Source organism: Hyperolius riggenbachi, chromosome 11 (genome assembly GCF_040937935.1).
Source record: "Hyperolius riggenbachi isolate aHypRig1 chromosome 11, aHypRig1.pri, whole genome shotgun sequence".
Classification (NCBI taxonomy): Eukaryota; Metazoa; Chordata; class Amphibia; order Anura; family Hyperoliidae; genus Hyperolius; species Hyperolius riggenbachi.
The window spans coordinates 107,995,925-108,020,931 of record NC_090656.1 but is presented as its reverse complement, the minus strand read 5'-3'; the positions used below and the strand labels follow the sequence as shown (position 1 = coordinate 108,020,931).

At 41.2% G+C, this 25,007-nt stretch overlaps 1 protein-coding gene across 6 annotated transcripts in view; it reads left to right on the top strand.

Moving 5' to 3' along the window:
• The window catches only part of LOC137538517 (ras-related and estrogen-regulated growth inhibitor-like), a 210,448-nt gene that overhangs the window by 96,833 nt on the left and 88,608 nt on the right, over window positions 1-25,007 (top strand). For 4 of the 6 annotated variants that reach the window (XM_068260741.1, XM_068260742.1, XM_068260739.1 and 1 more), the window contains one exon: window positions 10,899-10,955. The exons of 1 other annotated variant lie outside the window; for it this stretch is intronic. In XM_068260741.1, the coding sequence (XP_068116842.1) occupies window positions 10,901-10,955 (55 nt within the window). In that variant the 5' untranslated portion in view covers window positions 10,899-10,900. Of the gene's footprint in view, window positions 1-5,044; window positions 5,108-10,898; window positions 10,956-25,007 lie in introns of those variants that run through there. One more of the 6 variants, XM_068260744.1, reaches the window with a different exon arrangement.

The following is a 25,007-nucleotide window of genomic DNA, read 5'->3' as shown; positions in this document are numbered from 1 at the left end:
AGCCAACAACAGAGTTGGTCAACTCTTCCACACAGTGGAATCACTCTGCAATCCTTCCTGCCTAAAAGCCCCAACCACATTCTCCAGGGAAAGGTGTGAAGAATTCTCTGCCTTCTTCACAAACAAGGTGTCTGCTATCCGTGCCAGCATTACACCAACAACATCAATTGACCACTGGACTTTGCATATGCCTACTACCGTACCACCATGGCAAGACTTTGACACTCTGAGTGAAGAAGATTTTGGAGTTCTCATTCAAAGTCTCCGCCCCACTACCTGCGACCTGGATCCTGGCCCAACTGGGTCCTTAATGCAGTGCCCAGAGCTGATCAGACCAGCACTTCACAAAATCACTCAGTGCTCCTTGCAAAGTGGACTTTTCCCAGAAGAACTAAAGAAAGCAATCATAAAACCCCTCTTGAAGAAACCATCACTAGATCCTGATTCTGTAACCAACTACAGACCTGTGGCGAACTTACCATTTCTATCAAAAGTTATCGAGAAAGCAGTCGCCAACCAGCTGGAAGTCAGGCTTACAGATAACAACATCTTTTCATACTTTTCAGTCAGGATTCAGGAAAAGGCACAGCACTGAAACGGCATTAGTCAGAGTAATGAATGATCTACTTACTGCAAGGGACAAGGGTGATTGCTCAATTCTGATTCTTCTTGACTTGTCTGCAGCATTTGATACTGTGGATCATGAAATACTAATCCAGCGACTGAAGAATTACTGTGGCCTAAGGGGTACTGTTCTTAGCTGGTTTCAGACCTTCCTATCTGGCAGGACACAGCAAGTATGTCTGGGCACACACTACTTTAATCCAGTACCACTTCCCTATGGAGTTCCACAGGGTTCTGTATTACTCTTTGCAGTCTACATGCTCCCACTGGGCAAAATAATCCAGAACTATGGCCTAGGATACCATTGTTATGCAGATGACACACAACTGTATCTGTCCTTCAAGCCTGGCACCCAAGACCCATCAGCATCCATAAATGCGTGTCTAGTGGATTTACAAAATTGGATGAACACCAGCTGGCTGAGGCTGAACTCTGACAAAACAGAGGTGTTGGTGGTAGGTGGTCCACACATGATGGATAAAGTTCAAAACGCTCACCACCTCAAACTAGCAATTGGGGGAGATACTGTACAGTATAAAGACTCCGTGCGAAACCTTGGGGTGATCCTGGATGGAAATCTAAAACTCAAACAGCAGATATCAGCTGTCGTCAAGTCGTCCTTCTTCCATCTAAGAAATATAGCGAAAATCAAACACCTTATCCCAGCTGAAGACCTACCTGTCCTGGTTCATGCATTTGTATCCTCCCGCCTAGACTACTGCAACGCCCTGTTCATCGGATCTACAGATAAGGTTCTGCGCCCCTTACAGCTAGTACAGAATGCTGCAGCCAGACTCCTAGCCAATGCCCCCCGCAGCTCACACATCACCCCAGTACTGCAAACTCTTCACTGGTTGCCAGTAAAATGGAGAATCAATTTTAAGATCTGCCTGCTGACATTCAAGGCTCTACACCACATGGGACCCAAATACATAGTGGATCTATTGGAACTTTATGCCCCTCCATGCACCCTCCGCTCTGCCAACAAGATGAAGCTGGTTATTCCCAGGATACACTTAATGTTTGGTGCTCAGGCCTTTTCCTATGCAGCTCCTACTCTATGGAACTCACTTCCACAATCAGTACGAGAGGCTCCTTCTCTGGACAGCTTTAAAAAAAAGGCTAAAAACTCACCTCTTTTCCCTAGCCTTTGAGACTGCATAATGCAGGGTCACAGCGCTTTGAGTCCCAAGGGAGAAAAGCGCTATATAAATATTATTGTTATTGTTATTGAAAAAGTACCAAAAAGTACTGTCAAAATTATGCTGAGTATTTAATTTTGGTTGTTGCTCGTGGCTTAAAAGGCATTTTATTAATTATTGATTGATGTAAATATCGCATTGGAGAAAACCTAAAGGCTCATACACACATCAGACCATAGTCTTTGGAAAATGAAAGATCACAGACCAATTTTACCCCCTTCCATGTAGTATGAGAGCCATACCTACACAGTCTATTCTATGAAGCTGAACTTCTCATCAGACAGAAATCTTTGCAAGCTGCTGCACACAAAGATGCTGTAGACATTCAAAAGATCAGTATCTGCAAAAGATCTGTTCCTGCCAAAGATCCGTTCCTGCAAAATGCATTCATAGTCTATGATATCTGCAGTTCCTCATACACACATTGTTTAACAGACATTCATCTGCAGATCCGATCCACCAGGATGGATTTTCATATCTGCAGATGATTGTCTGATCTGCAGATGAATGTCTGTTAAACAAGGTGTGTATGATGATCTGCAGATCTCATAGTCTATGAATGCAATTTGCAGGAACGGATCTTTGGGAGGAACAGATCTTTTTGCAGATACTGATCTTTTGTGTCTGTGCAGCATCTTTGTGTGCAGCATCTTGCAAAGATTTTTTTCTGATGAGGAGTTCAGCTCCATAGAATAGACTGTGTAGAGCATGGCTCTCATACTACATGAAGGGTGGTAAAATTGGTCTGTGATCTTTCATTTTCCAAAGACTAATGTGTGTATGTGGCATAAGAGAAAAAGTGAATTGGTTGGACCAGGCCCAGTGTTTCTAAACAGTGGAAACGCCTTCTTTGTGATCAGTGGACAGTGGTATCTACATTGCTCCCATCAGTGGTGTAGTTACAAACAAAGAAATACATCCCTTAGGCCTGGGGCACACCAGAGAAGATTTTCTGAGCGTTTTGAGTTTTTGAAACCTCCTGCTAATGTTATCCTATGTGTCTGTGCACACTGGAGCGATGAGGTTTTGTTAAAAAACCCATAGCATTACATTGGGAAGAGCTTTTGAAACCTCTAGCCTTTGGGGAGCTTTTCTGGTGTGTCTCAGCCCTTACTTATTTTAAACCTCTTTCCACAATTTTAACCCTCTTCTTCCAGTAATTCTCCCTCTTTTAATCTATATTTTGTGTGCCTTTGTTGTATGTGTATTGTGGAATTTAGGGTTTGTAACATTGTAATTTGGTGTTAAAGTCACACTGAAGTGAAAAAAAAACCCTTATGATATAATGAATTGTATGTGTAGTACGGATAATTACTATTACTATTTTATTTTCTGTAATACAGCTTTTTTTTTAACAACATTGCATCATTCTGTCAAAAATACAAGTTACAAACCACACTCTGTATTAAACTATAAAACAGAGCAGAGCTAATAACCCTTTCAACTGTTGTAAAAACCTTATCTGAATCTGTTTTCACTGTTTCTTGAAGTAAAAGTGCTTCAGAAAACTGCACTATAGACGTCCGCTCAGAGAAGCTCTTTTGCATAGATAACAAGTGAAGTTTCTTAAAGGATACCCGAACTGACATATGACATGATGAGATAGACATGTGTATGTACAGTGCCTAGCACACAAACAACTATGCTGTGTTCCATTTTTTCTTTCTCTGCCTGCTGCCTGAAAGAGTTAAATATCAGGTATGCAAGTGGCTGACCCAGTCCTGACTCAGACAGGAAGTGACTACAGTGTAACCCTCACTGATAAGAAATTCCCCCTTTTTAAGTCTTTCTAGCTCTCAGAAGCCATTTTCTGCTAGGGAAATGTTTTATAGTTGGAATTTCTCATCAGTGAGGGTCACACTGTAGTCACTTCCTGTCTGAGTCAGGACTAAGTCAGCCACTTACATACCTGATATTTAACTCTTTCAGGCAGAGAAAGAAAAAAAGGAACACAGCATAGTTATTTGTGTGCTAGGCACTGTACATACACATGTCTATCTCATCATGTCACATGTCAGTTCGGGTATCCTTTAACTCTTCCTGCACTGGTGACGATGTGGGGTTTTTTTCTTTGCTGCTAATGTTGTATTTCTTAGCTGTACTACACATACAATTCATTATCTCATAAGTTTATTTTCACTTCAGATTCCATTTAAGGCCAAGTTCTATTAGGCCACTGTGGAAGCAAGGAGGCTGTTTTTCCTTTTTTAATACAATCAAGAATATGTCCCATTGAGTTTAGGCCATAGAAATCCACCATATTTGAATCATTATGTCACTTAATTTGCTTTTGTATAGTGTTTATCACAGCCATCTATAACATTTCATACACTGAGCAAAGCATTTCAAATGCAGTATAACAGGACATGTTGGATTTAGCATAATGAAAAACCAAGGTTGTTAAATACAAATACGGGTTAACACTGTTCCATAAAAACTCATTCAAGTATAACTAAATGCGGGCAGGTGATAGTAAGAGATCCACAGGTTGGATTCAGACTTCTCCTATTTGGGCAGGCATAGAAGTAGTTACCTCTGTACTGTCCCCTCCTCAAAAAAGTTTGTCAATCTGTCCCTATCTCTGAGGGGCTGATTTACACATGCAGGTGCAATGTACATTAAGGCCTCTTTCACAGTGGGACGTTACGTTTGATCCGACGTTAAAGTCGCACAATGTGCCCCTAACGCAGCGCATGTAGGTTATGAAACTGGATGTTATTTTGCACTGCGTTATGTGTCTCTTGGTGCGCTGTTTTCGTCGCATACTGATGGAACAAAAACGGCACATGCGTTACATAAAAAAAAATAAAAAAAATTACTGAGCATGTGCAACACACATAACACAGAAAATGTATTGCTAAACGCACAGCATGCAGCATTTTCTAAATATTGCTACACGTTACACACAACGCAACGTGTGCACTGTGAATGTCGCACAGACTTTGTATTGCTGTGCGTTAGTCTGCATTATAAATTTGTATAACGTGCGACTTTAACGTCCCACTGTGAAAGAGGCCTAAATGAAAATGAGGAACATCTTCCACGTTAACCAGGCAGAATACCTAATTATTTTAACAGTCTAGTTTACTGGATAACCGGTTCACTTTTGTTACAGTTTTATTTATACTGTACTAGTCTTTGCAAATACTTATCCATCCCCCATGCATAATGATATAATCAGGGTAAAATGTTACCCCATGTATAGAATATCTAATAAGAAAACAAAGCCATTAGCCAGTGGATTGCATATTAACAACAAGGGGTTGATCCCCAAAGAGGAGGTGAGGCTAATATAATTGTGGAGATTTTTGATGCTATTTGGCTATTTGGGAAAATAAATACAGTAGTATATATTTGTGTTATGTGGAACTCATCCTGTTTTTAATGACAATTAGAGACAGGGATTTTTTCCCCGGCCTGTTGAGAGCCACTTAGACTAGAGCTTTATTTTTTTTGTGTGTTTCAGTGTTGTCATACGTGCCTCTTTGGTCATAAGAATTCTCAGAGCATCATCATGTTTGTGGTTGTGTATACTGAATTATCCAGCACAAAGCACCTCCTACTTTTAGTAAAATGAAGATACTGACTAGAGGCACCCAAAAAACTATAAATTAATTAAAAGCCTTATAAAAAGAAGAAAGATGTTGGCTCAATTCATAGATGGCAATTGGCAACAGATCAATAAAGAGCACCCAACAGTTGTCACTAAGGCCTATATTGACCTGAAGAAGTGTCTCCAGGCTACAAAACGCGTTGTCCATTTGTTTTTCAATAAACTGTGAAAACTTAACTGAACAGTTGGGATCTATAAAATGATTAAATGTATTTTAATAATTGTATACATTGTTGGTAGCCTCCAGTTAGTATCTTCAATGTGTTTTAAAACAGGTTGGGTTTTTGAAATTTTAAGCTTGGTTTTAAAATTTCTACTTTTGGAGAAGCAACCACAACCTCACCTCAAGACCACCTGGGGAAGATACTTTCCCACAAGTGCTGATACTGGTTGCAATTTGGGCAACCTGCAAGTGTGAGTATTCAGTTTGTTACTTACTGACTTTATTGCTTTTACTAGAATACTACACCAGATTGGGCTCCCATTACTCCTGTGTTGTTTTTTTTATCTCGCCATAACCAGTTCTGAGAGTAGGTCACCTGAGATAAAAAGGAAGCTCACTATCCTCTCATGACTTAATGCATATTTGTAAGTAAGTGGAATTCTTCTTCTTCTTCTTCTCCTTCTCCTTCTTCCAGACCGCCATGCTGATCCATTACTTTATTAGGTTGCTAAAAGTATTTTATGATAGTAGAAGTCTTCTTGAGGAACTTGAGGAAGGCTTGAAGAATCTTGGTATCACGCAATTAGCTGGAGCTCATTTAGTGTGTTGTTAGCTTGTTTGTAGTGTTCTTTGTTGATTGCAAATACATTGCTTTGCTTGCACTGTGTGTCCTCTTTGAGCATCAGACCTCAACTGAGGTCATCCCTTGACCCAGCCTATGGGTCAAGGGATGACATCATTTATGTAATCTGGCCTCATCACCTTGCAGCAAGGTGAATGATAAGGCCAGATTACATAATTGGCAGCAGGAAATTCAGATAAACCCCACCAAGGACAAGTGAAAGGAAAACTGGCGAAAAATTGAGTCACTTGTCCAGAGCACCTGACCAGCCCTTATAATGCTAGGAATACACCATACAATTTTCTGTTAGATTTTTCTGTTAGATTTTCTGTTAGATTTACTGTAATTAGATTATTTTCTGTAGAGACTGGTCAATATCTCCGGTGAATTGTCTTCTGGTTATCTCCTGCTGAGTAGAACAATGCCTAATTGCTAGGCAGATAGATGGTTAGATATATAATTTCCAACATGTTGGCCTTGGTACCCAGCATAAGGGTACCAAGGATTAATAAGTCCCAGTAAATTGAATTTGCCAAGATCATTGCAATGAAAACTGATGCTGAAAAGAAGCAGTTTCTAAGAGCGACCATAAAATGTATTTGGTTTATTTAACAGCTGAAACACAGTTGGTTTCTCTGGACAGCTGACCTCCTTTTGCCTTGGTTGCCTTTGCAGCAGGCTAGGTAAATCAGCCCCAGTGACTGTTGTACTTGAAAATCTTCTGTTGCTTTTGCAGAACAGTCATACAAATGCTGGTGTGGAGAATTTACATGTGCTGACCTAGGTAACAGGATGCTGAGGATCCAGGGGAGCCTCGGACAGCATCAGGGGTCCCTGGGTATTATTATCTATGTGTGTTGCTGGTTCTTAAACACATGGGAGGTATATCAGGGCATACTGACAGATTAACCAGATTTAATCTTATAACGAGTGCAGTTTCAGCTTATTCTTCATTAACTATTCAAAGCACAGCTTAACTTGTCAAAGTTTATTGTCCTATGTCTTTGATCATACTTCACTGGGAATAAATGCTCAGAAATCTGTTTGACTTTTCTGATTTTTTTTTCTTTCATCTATTTAACTTTAAGGCAAAATCCAATTCTTTCTAGAGCAAATTCTGGAAGCACTTCTGTTATCCTATTGGTGATAGACATTTTGTAGATGTTCTAAAAAAAACTGGTAGATTAATTAGGGATTGTTATTATTATTTAGTATTATGTAGCGCCAATATCTTCCATAGTGCTGTATAAAGTGTATTGTCTTGTCAAAGCGGTTTAACACCCAGCATTACAACTTTGCTTTAAAAGATTGCTTACAGCTTACAAACTATTATGCCAGATTTTTTTTTAAGCAGAAATTCACTGAATGGGTAAAACATGACATTTTAGTGTTGGATTTAACTAGGAATCCGCATCCGTTCTTATCTTTAGTTACAAAATGTATCTTTATTTGTTATACAAATAGACCTTTGAAAAGCCTGCCAGGGAAGCCCTCTTTGTTCTCTAAGAGCAGTGTTTGTTTGTTACATTGTAGATAGATACATTTGTAACTAAACAAGCAAGCACGAGGAGCATTTCTAGCTAAATGCAGCACTAAAATGTCATGTTTAATCCATTCAGTGAATTTCTGCTGAAAAAAAAATCTGGCATAATAGTTTATAAGCTGTAAGCAATCTTTTAAAGCAAAGTTGAAATGCTGGGTGTTAGACCACTTTAATGTCCCTCAAAGGAGCTCACAATCTAATCCCTACCATAGTCATATGTCTATGTAGGTTTCATGCAGTGTATGTGTATTAGTCTAAGGCCAATTTAAGGGGAAGCCAATTAACTGTATGTTTTGGGGATGGAAACCAGAGTGCCCGGAGGAAACCCATGCAGACATGGAGAGAACATACAAACTCTGTGTAGCAGGTGCCTTGGCTAGGATGGAGCCAAACATTTGTCTCTATTGTAGCGTAGGGTTAGGAACAGCTTTTGGGCTGGATAGACCCTTATTCTTTTACACTAAATGAGTTGCTGTCTGTTAGACCTGAACGGACAACTGATGGGCAAAGTAATGTCTATGTCTTCCTATGGCCCAGCTTACATTATACGTGTTTTAACTGAAAGCCTTTTCACAACTTTGAACACACTAACGCACTTCTGTCCGCTTTGCAGCAGCACTTCAATGTAACAGATGCTGAAAAGGGAACAGAAGCGCGTTTTTGTGTCCAGCCCCTTACTACTGTCTTTAAATAAGAGCTTCACTAAACACTAAACATATTATGATAAGAACCACAGTTCTTTATGTGAAAAACATTATAAGAGTCTTAGTACCTTAAGCCAGTTGTGTGTGGTCCGATATTAGTCATTTATTTTATTTACATATTTTATTCATAAAGTGCCAACATATTACGTAGTCATGGAGAGAATCCCAAGACATAACAACAAAAGTTGTTTAGGTGATACCTTTAATGACTAACTGTACAAGAGTTCTTTGCAAGATTTTGAAACTGTTAAGTTTCTTTTTCAGGCATCTTACAGAACTGGATCAGAACTGGTTCTGATCCAGTTCTGTAACATGCCTGAAGAAGAAGCCATGTTACACGATCTGCACGAGGACAGAAGGAGGCACACAGGGGGAAGGGACAGAGGTGGTACAGAGGGACACAGTGAAGGCAGAGGGACACAGTCAAGGCTGGATTTGTGGGCAGGCCACCAAGGCCCTTGCCTATGGCGGGTGCCAAGTTATTACCCTGCTACCTGCACTGCCCGGCCTCGGCATCCTGCCCGCATGTACATGCAGTTCTGCGCTGCCGCAGGCTTTCCTGTGCTGCCACCCACTCGCATAGAGCTGGTTTTCTTCTGCTCTGCACAGTTGCACCACTAGTTTGGTTGAGCTGGATGGCCGCATACTCAATCAGACCTCCTGATCAGCAGCAACCCGCAGGGTTAAGAGAGAGTAAAACGATGTGTGGGGAGTCGGGACCCACCGTACACTTCAAATTCAGGAAGTTAGATGTCACTCGCTCTTTTCTCTCTCATCCCTGCGGGCCACTGCTGATCAGGATCTCTGATTGAGTATGTGGCCAGCCTGGGCAGCCAAACTAGAGGGACGACTATGCCGAGCAGAGGAAGATCAGCTCTGTGTGAGCGCACTGGCGGCAGCGTACATCCATGTGTGGAGGTGCCATTGCAGCCAACTTAAGTTCAATTAGGTAGGCCGGTGCAGGCTAAACTGCTAGTTGATTATGGTGCTTAGACCAGGGGCTTGGCTGCAGCAGGACAGAGGAGAGAGACTGAGGGTAGAATTTAAAGTAAACTGCAGGGTACCATTATGGTAAATTATGGCCACTAACTGCCCTCAGAAGATCTTACAATCTAATTCCTGCTGTTATGCCACTTACTGCCCTGAGAGGAGCTTACAATCTAATCCCTGTTGGCATGCCACTGACTGTCCTCAGAGGTGTATGTAGGTAGGGCAGGGTACGATGCTGTTAGACATGGTCGGCTGGTAATATTGGGCCTTGGGCGGTAAAAGGTACAAATCTGGCCCTGGACACAGTGGAGGCAGAGGTGGTAGAGAGGGGGACACTGAGGGAACAGGGGGGAGGGCAGAGGTGACCCGGTGATGGACACTGAAGGCACAGAAGAGGACAATGGAAGTACAGGGGGGGCAAAGAGGAGGTTCAGGGGGCAGAGATGGCACAGTGTTTTGACTTATGAACGGATTAAAGTTAAGAATTAACCTACAGTCCCTATCTCATTTGTTAACCGGTGACTACCTGTATTGGCATAGCTGATTGCCACTTACGTAGCAGGCAGGTACCATTCTGACCAGGAAACTAGGTTTTATTGGAAACTATTCTTTACCTTTATTCTTCTATTTGGGTATCAGCTTCTAAGAAAGAAATTTGTAGGTTACAGATTATTAGAATAGATCAGATGAGACATAAATTGATAGCTTTATATCTGGGCAACATCAGTTGGTGCCTGTGTCCTCTCCGCTGTCTCGCTCCCCTATAGACATATTTAGACCTATCATTGAGTGTATACTGAAAAAATATATATTATACTACGAACAAGAGTCACTAATTTCAGACTATAGAACATGATTAGGAAATAGCTCTTGTATCTGATGTAAAAACTGTCTCAAGTGTTGCAGTGTTGCCAATTGTAACAAAGCAGACTATGATAAGCTTTTTCCAGAAGCGCGTTTCTAAAATCTCTGAGACAATTCATCTTCCGTAAATGTCAATAAATGAGGTTCAGTGCAGACGTCTGAAAGGAACAACATGTATGCTCTATTTCTGTCTTTGGTATAAAAGGCTTAGTAATTGCTAGATGATACTGGTGTGAAATTAACTACGCATTTGTCAATAGCCCTTTTCCACTGAATAGCTTCCTATCTAGTTTTGGGAGGGTTTGGAGAATCGCTTCGCTGCTAAAAATCCCATAACAAATGTGGTGCTATGCAATTTTCTACGAATTTCCCTGTTTAACATTTTTTTCAACTAAGTGAAATGGAAAAACATAACCGTACCACCAAGGAATAAAAAAAAGTGTTAACATTTTTGTAAATTCGCCATTGCCATTGCAGTGCATTTGGAATTCACAATTTTCAGTGGAAAAGGGCCCAACATCACAATGCCAATGTATGATAATAAGGCAATGTTTTTTCCCCCCTCTGATATAGCAATGACTGTGAGATTCATCACTAAACGGTTTATTGGAGAATATGATCCAACCCTTGGTAAGTAAAAACTATTATAATAACAAACCTCTGACTAGGGGCCATATGCAATTCACTTTTTCACCTGAGTTTTCTCCAAGTTGATAATTTTCACAACTTGTTAAAAAATGCCTTTAAAACTACCAGCAAGCAAACAAATACTCAAAATAATTTTGATAGTACTTTTTCACCTAGTTTTGGGTACTTTGTCCATTGCAGGAGAAAACTCAGGAGAAAAAGTGAATTGCATGTGCCCCTATGTTGGTAGAATTTTAACTGTGTGTATCATTTAGCCTGAATACAGTCCAGTCTTGTGTTCCTTTCAGGTCATGCTATCTGTCGAGAAGTGTCTCTCAAAGTGTGTGCTCACTGTGCTGTGGATCACCTGTAATTGAATGCCATTTGACACCTAATCGTGTTTCTTAAAGCCGGATTGTCAGCCACAAAATCAAATTCCATTTACCTACTGCTCTTTGTTTTTTTATTCTCATTACGATCTTGTAATTACTGCTTTACCGTAATTACGGGACGAGTTCAGCAATTATGACCTCAAAATCGTTATTCGTGATCTGCCGCGATTACAGATAGCAATTTCGAATACACCCCTAATTGCAGCTGTATTCGGACCCTAATTCCGGGTTAGGAGTCATAATTACGACTGCCATTATATATTATATATAATTAGCGATTAACAGCAAAGCCCCATTACGTGCTAGAAACACCAAATTTGCAGGGTATGTTAATTTTTTTTAAAAAGACCTTTTAGCTTTTGACAAAATTGATGTTAAAGTTAGAGGGAAAATGTTGCATTTTCTGTCATTTTACAGCATTTAAATTGCATCAACATGTATATAGATGTATTTTTTTTCAGTGTGGCAAAAAAACTAAATGACATGGGGTTCCCCCTCCCGAGCCTCTTTAACCCCTTGTCCCCCATGCAGACTGGGATAGCCAGAATGCGGAGCCCCGGCCACATGGGGCTTCGCACCCTGAGCTATACTAGCCCACATGGTCCATGGTATGGGGGGGCTCTGGAGGAGAGAGGCGGCAAAGTCTCTCCCCCAATCCATGGACAAGGGGCTCTTCCCCACCTCCGGTGCCCCTGGAGGAGGTGGAGACGATTACACCCATGGGGGAGGTTCATGGTGGCATCTGTGAGTCCACTTTAAGAAGGGGGCCCTCAGATGCCAGCTCCCTCCCCAGGAGAAATGAGTATAGGGGTACATTGTACCCCTTATCCATTTCTACAAAGGGTTAAAATAAATAAAAACACAACCACAAAAAAGTGTTTTATTATTATTCTTAATTCACCATGAATACTTACCTTTAAAAAAAATGTTCCCACGCCAATATCTTCGGAAATGTCTCACACCATGTCTCAGCGGGATCGAGGACACGGCAACGCAGGCGCAGTGGTTTTCTGACTTTAAAGTCAGAAATTCCAGAAGTGAACCGGAGGCGGGGCCGGAGCATCGGTGAGCGGCTGCGCGGGCACAGGATGTCTGCGGGGGACCATTAGAAGCACCGGGTAAGTTCAGCTCATTTTCCCCTGACCCCCCTACAGTATCCCTTTAAATGTTTTGTTTTTATCAAATCTAACATCTAATTGAATAAATGTTGTATTGTGCGTGGTCTGCTTAAAGTGGAGCTGTCAGCCATACTTTCTCAGAAAAAAAACCCTACATTACAAGTAGATAAATACTTGCACTACTTACATAACATATGTATTGCACTGTTCACATTTTGATTTTAGTGATTCTTCTATAGTAAAAAAAGAGAAAATCCTTCTTAGAATTTTCCATTTTGTCTGTGTCTCTCTTGAAGCCAATTCTGACATCATTTCCTCCCTTACTCTGTCTGTGTATTATTGCACACCCTCCTCCCAGTCTTCAGACACTCCCACCCAGGTCTGCAGTAGAAAGTGCATTGAGAATTATTGACCAATTAGAGAAGAACAGAGAGGAACAGAGGTGTGGGAGGGGGAGAGAAGAGGGAAAGAGGCTTCAGCCAATCAGGCTGCATCAGTTAAGTCAGAAGGGAAAGTAAAGAAGAAAAAAAAATGCAGCATGCCCTGCAATTTCTTTTGTGCAGCAGATGAACCAAATACGAGCCAGGGAAACTGGCTTTTATGGAGAAGAAAAATAAGAGTGATTTTTAGCGTTTGCATTGACTGCTTAGCATCCTTATTACTTGTTTACCAGATAAAAATAAAAAATTGATTTTTGATTTTATGCCTGACAGTTACTCTTTAATGTGTGGTCAGCCATAGCTGGTACTGACATTGATTATAAAACGTGGTAAGATGGATTCAGTTTTTTTTCTTCGCTGGCTGAACTTAAAGCCACATTCAACTGTTAGATCATCTCAACAACAAGAGTGTACTGTATCTGCATAAACCACTCCAAATCTCTGAGTCTAATGCTGCAAGAAGGACTAGTGACTGACACACATTTTTTAGACAGTCACTCTTACATTACACTGTTAAAAGACAACTATCACGAAAAATTATAATTTTTAAATTAAATAATTTTTAAAATAAATATACATTACTCCCAGAGTAAAATGCATTATACATGTTACCATTATATTATGTTGCTGACACTTGCAGTAGGTAGTAAAGCTGAAAATTTTTGGACCAGTCCATCTCCGCATGGTAGATTCTCAGTAATGCCAGTGGCACGACTGTATTAATTATTTATACACAGAGTTTTTTTCTCTGTGCACAAGCACTTTTTCCAAGGATAAAGTATGTGCTGTGCATGAATTAGAGCCTCAGGGATGTATATATACGCACTGTTTACTTACCGCCGCCATTCCCGATCGTCGCGTCTCTCCCGATCACATTTGCCGTAATCCTGTCCTTCTGTGATCGGGGTATGAGAAACATCTGTTCTCAACCCCAATCACCGTTGGGAGAGAACGTCCCATTTTCTAGAGGGAGAGTACTTGAGCATGTGCAGTACAGAGAGGTCTGTCTTTGGGAGAGTGCGGCCTGTCTTTGTGAAGAAACGTGCTCACGTATGTGCAGTATGGAGCGGCCCGTCTTTGGGAGGGAAGGAGACAGCCATTCTTACACTGTTAATGGTAGGGTTCTCAAACTTTGCACAATTGGTCACTGGGTGACTGGGATTAATATTAAGAAAAGTGGGTGGAGCCTACAAAAGACAATCAAAATTCACCTATTGATTTTCAAGGAGAATATTTCATTGCTGCCATTCTTGCACTGTTAATGGCACAAGCCTCTACCCTGGAGACACAGCCAATCAGATTTGTTTCATTTCAATGCAAATTATTGATGCCTCAAATCTGGAGCCAACACCAGCCAAATACATACCCGGGCAACGCTGGGCCATCAGCTAGTAGACAAATAAAGGGGCCCATACACTCAGCCAATTGATCAAAATCGATTGATCGATTGATCGATCGATTGCAAAACGGTTGGCCAATCCACCAATCGACGGCCGATTTGGATCGATTTCGATGGATTTCCATCGAACTTGCAGGGTGGAAAATCTAGGTCGATCTGTTGAGATTGCTTATCATTTTGCATTGGCCCTAATGGAAATCTGATGGCAAAAAAAAAAATGCCATCAGATCGTTTTTCAATAGATTTCAAACTGAAATCTATTGGAATTCTATTGTAGTAAAAAATGTTCCTTTTACACATCAGATAGATAAGAATTCCATCTGATGATCTATCTGCTGCTAATCTGACGAGTGTATGGGCACCTTAAAGGATCTTGTGTATGCCCAGAGAACATACCTTATAATGATGTAATCGAAGTAAATAAAGTCAGCTGGCCCTACTCCAGTTGATTGAGGGAATTAGTGGCATTTAGCTCATGGGGATAAATAGTCCTCTATTTATGGATCTAAAAGGCCTTCTTCTGAAATAGCATGCAGCCATGATCTCCACCTCTCCTTGCTGTGGGGTTTTTCACTGATATATGAATCACCAGTGGCTACAATGATGTGTATGATGGTGTTTAGTGTGTGTGTGTGTGTGTGTGTGTGTGTGTGTGTGTGTGTGTGTGTGTGTGTGTGTGTACACACTGTATGTGTGTGTGTGTACTGTGTGTGTGTGTGTGTGTGTGTGTGTGTGTGTGTACTGTGTGTGTGTGTGTGAGCAGTGTGTGTGTGTGTGAGCAGTGTGTGTGTGTGTGTGTGTGTGTGTGTGTGTGTGTGTGTACACACTGTATGTGTGTGTGTGTGTGTGTGTGTGTGTACACTGTATGTGTGTGTGTGTACTGTGTGTGTGTGTGTGTGTGTGTGTGTGTGTACTGTGTGTGTGTGTGTGTGAGCAGTGTGTGTGTGTGTGAGCAGTGTGTGTGTGTGTGTGTGTGTGTGTATTTAGATATATTTTTTTAGATAATAAGCCATATGCAATTCATTTTTTCACCTGAGTTTTCTCCTAGGTGATATTTTTAAACTTGTCAATAAAATAAGCAAGAACATACTCAAAATAATTTTTATATTCCTTTTTCACCTACTTTTTGGTACTTTTTTGGTGAAAAAGTGCTGGAAAACTTTTTTAAAGAGACTCTGTAACAACAAAAACCTCCCCTGGGGGGTACTCACCTCGGGTGGGGGAAGCCTCCGGATCCTAATGAGGCTTACCACGCCGTCCTCTGTCCCACGGGGGTCTCGCTGCAGCCCTCCGAACAGACGGCGACAGAGCCGACTGTAGCTTCAATATTTACCTTTGCTGGCTCCAGCGGGGGCGCTGTGGCGACTTTCGGCACGGAAATAGACGGAAATACCCGATCTCCGTCGGGTCCGCTCTACTGCGCAGGCGCCGGAAACTTGCGCCTGCGCAGTAGAGCAGACCCGACGGCGATCGGGTATTTCCGCCTACTTCGGCGCCGACAGCCATCAGAGCGCCTGCGCAGGAGCCAGGAAGGTAAATATTGCGTCACGGCTGTACGGAGGGCTACAGCGAGACCCCCGAGGGACGCAGGACGGCGTGGGAAGCCTCATTAGGATCCGGAGGCTTCCCCCACCCGAGGTGAGTACCCCTCAGGGGCCGTTTTGTCGTTACAGTTCCTCTTTAAATCGAAGATGAAAAATTATCTCCCAGGAGAAAACTCAGGTGAAAAAGTGAATTGCATATGGCCCAATTTCTCTTGAGTTTTCTCCCAAGAAAATATTTTTAATACACCAGCAAGCAAGAAAATGCTTAAAAATAACTTTGATGTTTCTTTATTACTCACTTTTTGGAACTTTTTAAGTTGTGAAGTGCTGAAAGGTACTTTGCGGAGAAGATGAAAAATGATCTACTGGGAGACCTCCCAGGAGAAAAGTTCATTGCATACGGGCCAAGCTGTCTCAGAATGTTTGAGGTTTTATTAGCAGCATTAGTAAAGGATTATTTGTTTGATCACACTTTGGAGTGCAGACAGTTTTTGCTATTATATTCTAGAGATTAACAATGATAGTTAACTCAAGATGTACAGCAATTGTCTACACCAGTTGGCATCAAACTCCATTTGATTTAGAAATATAGTTCATGTTTCATTTTTTTTAAATTAAACCCCAGAACTAGGTTGGTGTTCTAATTCTGATTTCTATTTGAACTGTATGAGTTTGTGTTGGACCTTGCATGTTTTGATTTGAATTTCTGACACTATCATACTGCCATATTGATATTTAGCAATTCAGAATCAAAAATAAATATAATATTGGCCCTGCACTGTATAGGACACTATTGAAAATCAACCTTGCCAAAGAGAGGCAGCTATGCTGTCAACCTCATAGTAAAGCATAATACCCTTGTGTCACCTCAGATGTCCTTTAAAAACAGTCACTTAAAAGGTACCTGAATTAACATGTGACATGATGAGATTAAGATGTACCAAGCATACATACGTCTAGACTGTGTTCCTTTTTTACTCACTGTGAGGGTTAAGAATTCAGGTATGCAAATGACAATTCTCACTGATAACTAATTACAGTCATAAATCTTTTGACTTAAACGGACCCTGAGCAGTAGATGAAAATGAAATCGGTACTTACATGGGGCTTACTCCAGCCCACCGTAGGCCGCGAGGTCCCATGGCATCCTTCTGGTTCCTCTCCCGATCCCGTTGGCGACTTCATTACTGGTGACACCCAGGGCGAGTGTTGGCCCAACACTTTCTGGCCGGTGATGCTCCGCGTCATCACGCCGGCAGCTACACGTCATCACACCGGCAGCAACGCATCATCACGGCGGCCACCTCAGATGCACAGGACTGTCATGCCGGCCACCGTGATGACGCGTAGTAGCCGGTGTGATAAGGCAGAGCGTCACCGGTCAGAAAGTGTTAGGCTGACACTCGGCCCGGGTGTTGCCGGTAATGACGTCACCAGCGGGACCGGGAGAGGAGCCAGGAGGATGCCATGGGACCTCACGGCCTATGGTGGCCTGGAGGAAGCCCCAGGTAAGTACCGATTTCATTTCACTGCTCAGGGTCCCTTTAAGGGCAGGGAGTAGATAAATAAGGTCTAAAGTTCATAGATTGTGGCTCTGGAACACAAAAAGACTGTTTCATTCATCTGCAAAAAAAGTAAAAACTTTCAATCCATTTTTTTTTGTTTTTAAGCAAAAATAAAAAATAAAACCGTGGCATTCTAAAAAAAAATAATATTTAGGAGTATGAGGATAGACACAATTGTTTATCTCTTCCGTTTATTTCCAGTTTACAATAGGTGTGCATTTAACAAATCTTTTAGCATACCTTTCTGTTTTTGTTTTATATATGTCTACATTTTCCGGGGGCCATTCTTGTACCACATATTTCTTTTGGTTTCTGCTGGATGTTGAGCTCTTATCAGGACCTATCCGGCATAATTCCTTTATCTTATGACTGTGTATTTGTCCAGAAGCAAAATACACTATAAATTCGTTTTTTTCCTGTGTTGCTGTCATTTACTGTAGGTATTATTAATCTTCTGACTCGAAACCTCTTACCGAAAAGTTTTGAGCTGCTATATCTCATGGGGATTCCTCTGTTCTTTTGAAAATTTCTCCATGACAAGGACTTATGCAAAAACTGTGGCTGGGCTGTCTGTACTGAAGGTTGCTGAGATTAATGCAAAGATTAATGCAGATATGGGGGAAGGTTTTATTCACAAATCAAGGTTGGGCTGCATTTTATGTAAGAAAGACCTTTAGCAACTGTTGCTATGGCATGATAAAACTTTTATCTCCTTCTAACAGTCTATTTGTAATAAATACAGAGTAGGTAGGATTATTTATGTTTTTCAGTGATCTCTAAGCTTGGTTTCTTAAATTTCTAGTATGCCTGATATTTTTAAGATCCCGTTTCCATTTTAAAGCGGAACTGTAGTAAGAGGTATACAGAGGCTGCCATATTTATTTCCTTTTAATCAATACCAGTTGCCTGGCAGCCCTGCTGGTCTATTTCTCTGCAGTAGTATCTGAATAACACCAGAAACAAGAATGAAGCCAGTCTTGTCAGATCTGACTTTAAAGTCTGAAACACCTGATCTGCTGCATGCTTGTTCATGGGCTATGACTAATAGTATTAGAGGCAGAGGATCAGCAGGGCTGCCAGGCAACTGGTATTGCTTAAAAGGAATTAAACATGGCAGCCTCCATATACCTCTCTCTTCAGTTCCCCTTTAATTACTATTGCTTGATTACATCAGATCGCCGGCAATTAATTATTGTCAATCGCAAAATGCGCATGAAGCATTTTACCGCAATTCTAGAGCAATGACAGTGCTTAAAAAGCACTAATCGCAACAGTGTACAGTGATTTTACCGCGTTAATCGTGGTAAAATCATCCGCATTTTGCAATTGCCAGTGTGAATGGGCCCTTAGAGTCTAGCATAAATATTACATTTCAGAGCCAGTAGAGTGTTGTAACGTGTTAGTCATCAGTAAAAGCAAGAAGTTTTGAATCAGGATGATACTAATTATTGGCTTACTTAAAGGATACATCCAGGCTGCTGAAAAAAAGCAAAATCCACTTACCTGGGGCTTCCTCCAGCCCCTGGCAGTTGTCCTGTGCCCTCGCCACGGCTCAGGTCGGCATCCTGGTCAGCTTCTTGCGCGTTCCACCGCGCGGGTCACGTGGTCCGGCCGACATCATCAGCACTGTACTGCGCAGTACAATAAGTGGTATCATCCTTATTCAAAACTTCTTGTTATATTAGAACCAAATACTCAATACAAGGGTCAGATAAGTAAATGTACATTTTACCTTTCTTAGGTCTAGGTGGACTTGCCCTTTGAAATCCTAGCTCACCCTTTATATTTCTAAATGCATTTATTTTTATTTAGAAATGCATTTATAGGGGCACGTGCATGGTAATTAAATTATCCAAAGTTTCCTTTTTGCAATACAGCAATGAAAACTCAGGACCCCTCTCCACTGGATGTGTTTGGATCACACATGATTTGACAGCGATTTGCCGTTCACAGCAGTGGCATGATTATCATTATAATTACAGTGCCCTGTTTCTACCAATGTAATTTGATTTTTACCCAAGAACAAACGTGCTGCATGGGGGGGGCACAAAGGGGGTAAGATGGCTGGTTGGTGGAACCCATTTGGCTGATCAAAATTGGAGTTTGTATGGCGAGTTTTACATATTCTTATAACTCAGGAGATAAAACCAAGGCTAACTAATTCAGCGATGATAGGAACCAAATGTAAACGTCACAAACAAAACTCAGAGGTTTTTGAGCAGAGCAGATTGTCCAAATGATGGTGTTATTATTGAAGAAAGGTTACCTACAGATGTACTTGGGTAGTTTGTTGGCATGCTTTAATCCTTACTTGATAGCAATCTGCTCCTGTGTGATGAGATCACAGACAAATAATTCCAGCCCCACTCTACAAGCAAGGGGGAGGGTAGGGGGCAGAAACACTGTGTGTGTAATTCCTTATCTTAGTAGCTAAGCATTGCTTGAGACTAGAACTTGTATTTTACAGACAGGAAGTTTTGAATTAGTATTATTATCCTGACTCAAAACTTTCTGTCTGTAAAATACAAACTCTAGTTTATTGGCAAATTGAAAAGAAACACAGTAAGCTATCAGCTAGTAAGCCTTCTTCAGACTCCATTCCTGTTCTCTTCAAAATTATATAAAAAAGACTAACAATGACTAATGCTGACTAACAATGTTAGAACATAATCAGAAGGCGGTAGAGAGATTTTTCTGCAAATATTAGTGTCATCCAGAAGCATTAATTACAAGGCATCGTTTAAGGATTGTGAGGTATTTATGGCAGATAGATAAGACCCCTGGTTTACTTAACGCCTACACAGACTCAGGCTGACATGGAGAGTTATTTTATAGCCAAAAATTTGTTGAGATTAGATAGGAGGCGGGTATGACCCGCTCGAGCACAAATAGAACAACAACTGTTTTTAATCTAAAGATAATTTATTAAATAATTAATCACATATAAAAAAATAAAAAAAAATAAAATAAAGTACATTAAAAAAATGTGTCACCCCGACCCCCCTACCACCACCCCAAAAACACTCCCCACAACCCCCCAATGGCCCCCACGATCCCACCAGCCCGACCTGCCTAACAGCCGGCAAAAAGATAGCTAAGGCGCAAAAAATATATATGATGGAAATAAACCATGTAATGGAACTTCCCTCAAAGAAAGATGTTAGCATGCAGTCACAGTTCCATAAGCCAAGGTGGAGCATATATATAATTGTAAGAAAATATAGCAAGACAGTTCCCTTGAGTAGCCAGAAAGCAGAAGCGTTGATGACTAGCATCCGCACATTAGTAGCCACACATTAGCAGCACCAACATCAGTGATTAATTTTTCTTCATGCAGCAGCCATATAGCATAAACACAAGTGGTCATCCAATGTGGGTATGGATCTGCGAAGCAAACAGTTCCTCTGAGCGGCCATAAGCATAGCAGTGGTTAGTTTATGTCCACACATTAACAGTATCAGCGTAGGTGGTTAGCAATTACTCCAAGCAGGCAGCCATACAGCAACAGCATTAATGTTCATCAGCTCACTAGTAGAGAGTATTGGCATGAGATGTGAACCTCAGTAAGGCACATATCTTCCTTAGCCTTAAGCCGCTGGAAGACCCGTGTCCATACCAAAAACAGGCAGAGTCTTGTTATAATAGCTGCTAAAGATCTTATCAGGTTGAACAGGCTTACATGAGCTGTATCCGGCTATATGGATCTATGCTGGCTGGAGACACATGGTGTGCTGTCGTTCCGGTAGGCAAGCTCGAGCGGCAGGTCGCAGTGGCTCAGCAGGAGGTCAGGAGGGAGTCATGCGGCGTGGTAGGCAGGGCCGGGACGCAGCACATGCGTCCTCGACCGGTTTCGCCGGACTTCCGGCTTCCTCTGGAGGCAACTGTTATTTTATAGACCCTATGCTGTTCAGTGTACACTGCTGGAGCCTGGAAACAAGAGAGAGGAGGGGCACTCGGAGGCACAGTTGTTTCCAGGGGTGGGGGCAGTGCCCCAGTGTGTTCCAGTGTAGTGCCGCCACCGCATGACAGGGATCACATAGACCCTATCGTATAATGTGGACCACATAATTATTGGTGCCATGTTATTTGACCTACTGCCAGAGAGAGAAGGAGGAGGAGGAGTATGAAGAAAGTGCAGCCTCTCAGTGGTGAGGAGCTGGCTACCTGTGATCTGCAGCAGCAGTAAGTTTAAATTGTTCAATTGCAAACACTAAATATTTTTGCTTGTTTTTCCTCTACAACATATTACAGCAATTATAAAAAACAAAGGGTGAACTAGGGCTTTTGGGGATATTGACTGCAGAGCTATGTCTGTTTTTTTTTTTTTTTAACAAGGTCTTTATTGAAAAGGTTCAGATGGTAATATACATAGTGAAAGATAGAGATAATTATACTATGAGCTGAATCCTTTAGTGTATAGAACATTACTTAACATCAATGTATAATGCTTAGATACAACTTACATTGGTTGTTGATAAAACATAAGAATCTTGCAGAAACTAACTCAAAAGATCCAGTTGCTGAGGAAGAAGCGGTTGTATCCTCAATTGGAATAATATGCACATTTAGCTAAGTCTGGTTTTATGCCATAAATCTTTGTGTCAAACAATTAATTTCATATTTTGAAGAAATAAAAAAAAGGTTTTTTTTTTTGTTTTGCCTACTAACAAATACTAATTAATTCAGTAAATTGACAACTGCAGTCCTTAAACTCCCACACTGGCCACCGTGTGAAATTAATTCTTTAAACAGCTGCCCATGAATGCGAGTACTGGGTACGCCATGATTTTCCACTTAGATAATTCTTGCAGTTTCTTGCCAGGTTATGCTGGGCTGATCAAATTATCTTATAATCAGTCCTTGTTTCCCTACAATTAAAAAATAAAAGAAAGAAAAAAGTATCTGTTCATAGGTAAACGGATATGTCACTGAGAGCAGGTGCTGAGACCCATTTCATTTGTTGTTTGAGTCACAGGCTAGAGGCCAACCACAATTTTGATTCCCAGCTGAGCCATCAAACAGATGGTCCTACTTACTAGAAAGATGAACATTCAGCGAAGGTTATATAGATTTTACTAGTTACAACATTGGAAATCTCAACATGTGGCAATTAGAACTTTCTCAACTATTATGCCGGTTCCCACTTCTACAGAAAACTTACCAGCTCAATATGTTTTCTGCTGCATACATGCAAACGGATCTGATGTTAAAAATAGATTGCGCTTCCACTTGCTATTTTTGGATCTGTTTGTTTGCATTGCAGTAAATGCAACACAGAGTTCTGACCTGCTGCATTTTTAAGGGCATGGCATACGCTGCAGATGCCATCGTAAACAATGCAAGCCTATGGAAATGGGCAATGTTCATACCCACAAGGCTCTTTACCGCATCGTTTCTTTTGTCTTCTTTGGTCTTTTGTCACCTTCTTCTGTTTTTTTTTTCTGTTACCTTCTGCCTTCATCTGTCACCTTCTTTAGAGGCGTAGCTAAGCTTTTCAGCTCGCGGGAAAAAAGACAGTTTTTGCGCTCCCCTCTGGACAAATATGGCATGGCCATGCGTCAGAATGTGGGTGTGGACATGGGTGGAGCCTAATGTACAAATGCTGTTTAAATAGCCAGATGTGCCTCCCTTCCCCTCGTTTAGTTAGCCAGATGTGTCCCCCTTGTTCTGGGGCTAACACTTCTGCATTCCTCTGCATAGGGAGGGACAGAAGCAAGGGCACTTCAGGCAGCCAGGGAGCTGCCTCTCACTCACTTGGGGTGCGGTGGCCATGCTCTTACAGTGCTGCGCCTGGGGACATGTGTGCCCCCTTGCTCACCCATAGCTACACCTCTGACCTTCTTCTATCATCTTTTGCCTTCATCTGTGGTGGTCACCGATCGGGTCACACTCACCACCACTGACAATATGAATAGGAGCACACTCTACTTCAACTCCATAGCTAACAATATCAATTACAATCAGCAATTATTGCTCTTTGAGCAGGATATATGACTTTCCTCCTAGATTGTTCATTGGATATCATAAATTATCTGCAAACCTATCCTGAATTAATTTTTTCTGCTTTTAGGTAGAATAATTACATCATATTGAACTATAACAAGAGTTTCTAAAAGGTTAGAATATGCACCTGCAGTGACAGTTTTTTTTTTTTAAATCCAAGTTATTGGAAAGCTACTCCTGCAGGTCTGTACACAGCACTGAAGCATCAAAGTCTTTCATAAACTGAAGAACAAGGGTTACCGCTCTCTGCACTGAGACAGGGCTGGATCCCAGGCAGCCAGGCCCCGATGAATACAAGCAAATGGAGAGGATGGTTCGCACTGATGTCTCAAAGTAACAGGTTTATTCAGGACATATCCGCATACAGTTAAAAGTACAATGTTGACATGTTTCGGACCTTGGTCCTTAATCATAGTCAATAGCTATGATTAAGGACCAAGGTCCGAAACATGTCAGCATTGTGCTTTTAACTGTATGAGGATATGTCCTGAATAAACTTGTTACTTTGAGACATCAGTGTGGACCATCTTCTCCGTTTGTCTTTCATAAACCCTCACTATGATCCACAATCACACAGGGTACAGTTCAGCTGAGTGAATGGTGGTTATCTAGCAAATGACTGCTTGCTAGAGGTACATTTATGTGCTTAGCTCTTTGATAGACTACACAAATGCATCTTTCCTCTGGGTATATACTGTAGCTATTTCCTTTGCTGCTGCATGGTCTTCTGCTAAATCATTTGCTGCTTCTCCTGACAAGGTTGTTTGTGATAATAGGACCAATCTGTTGGCAGTGCTTCACCTTGGAAAATTCACAGGTACCTTCCTAGCATACGTGATGAACATTAAATACTGCAATACCAATGTCAACCTAACCAAATCCTGGCCTTCTGGCTCTACTAAGACCCCTCCAAGGGACTTCTGTCTCTACCGAGGTCTGCCTAACTTACAGAAAAAAATATCCTTTGAAGGCCATCTGCTCTGCCTCTTCTCGGAGACCAGGCTAATTTCAGGAGGACTCTTCCTAGAGCCTTCCGCCTTTACTTTCAAGTCTACCTTTTTTTGTTTAAAGTAGAAAAAGACAACAACTCCAAACGCCTTCAGTCTGTAATCAAAGACCAAGCTCATTGTTTGGAGAACTTTACTAAGGGCCTTCTGCCTCTACTTTGAATAACAGACCTCTGTTTTGCAACATGACAAGTTATGTTGAAATAAATGTTTTATTTTGCAGGAACAGGCTAATGCATGGATAAGTCTATTTTTCTAAACTGATGTCAATTGAGGTTGAAATCACAATTTGACTTAGTTTTTTTTGTAAAATCAATTGTGGAAGTTAAAAAAACAACAACAAAGAAATAAAAAGGAATACTATAGAGCCAAGTATGCGCTGCCAACATACAGCATCTCTGTTAGGAGTTCTTGAAATAACTCAGTCGGTACTAAGTCCAGTACTCTTCAATATACAGTACTTATGAATAGCCTAGTAGATGAGGTAGAGTCTAGAGAGTAATGTTGCAAGTTTTGCAGATAATAAAAAGTTGTACAGAATTATCAACACACAGGAAGATATTAACAAATTGTAGAATGATCTGGAT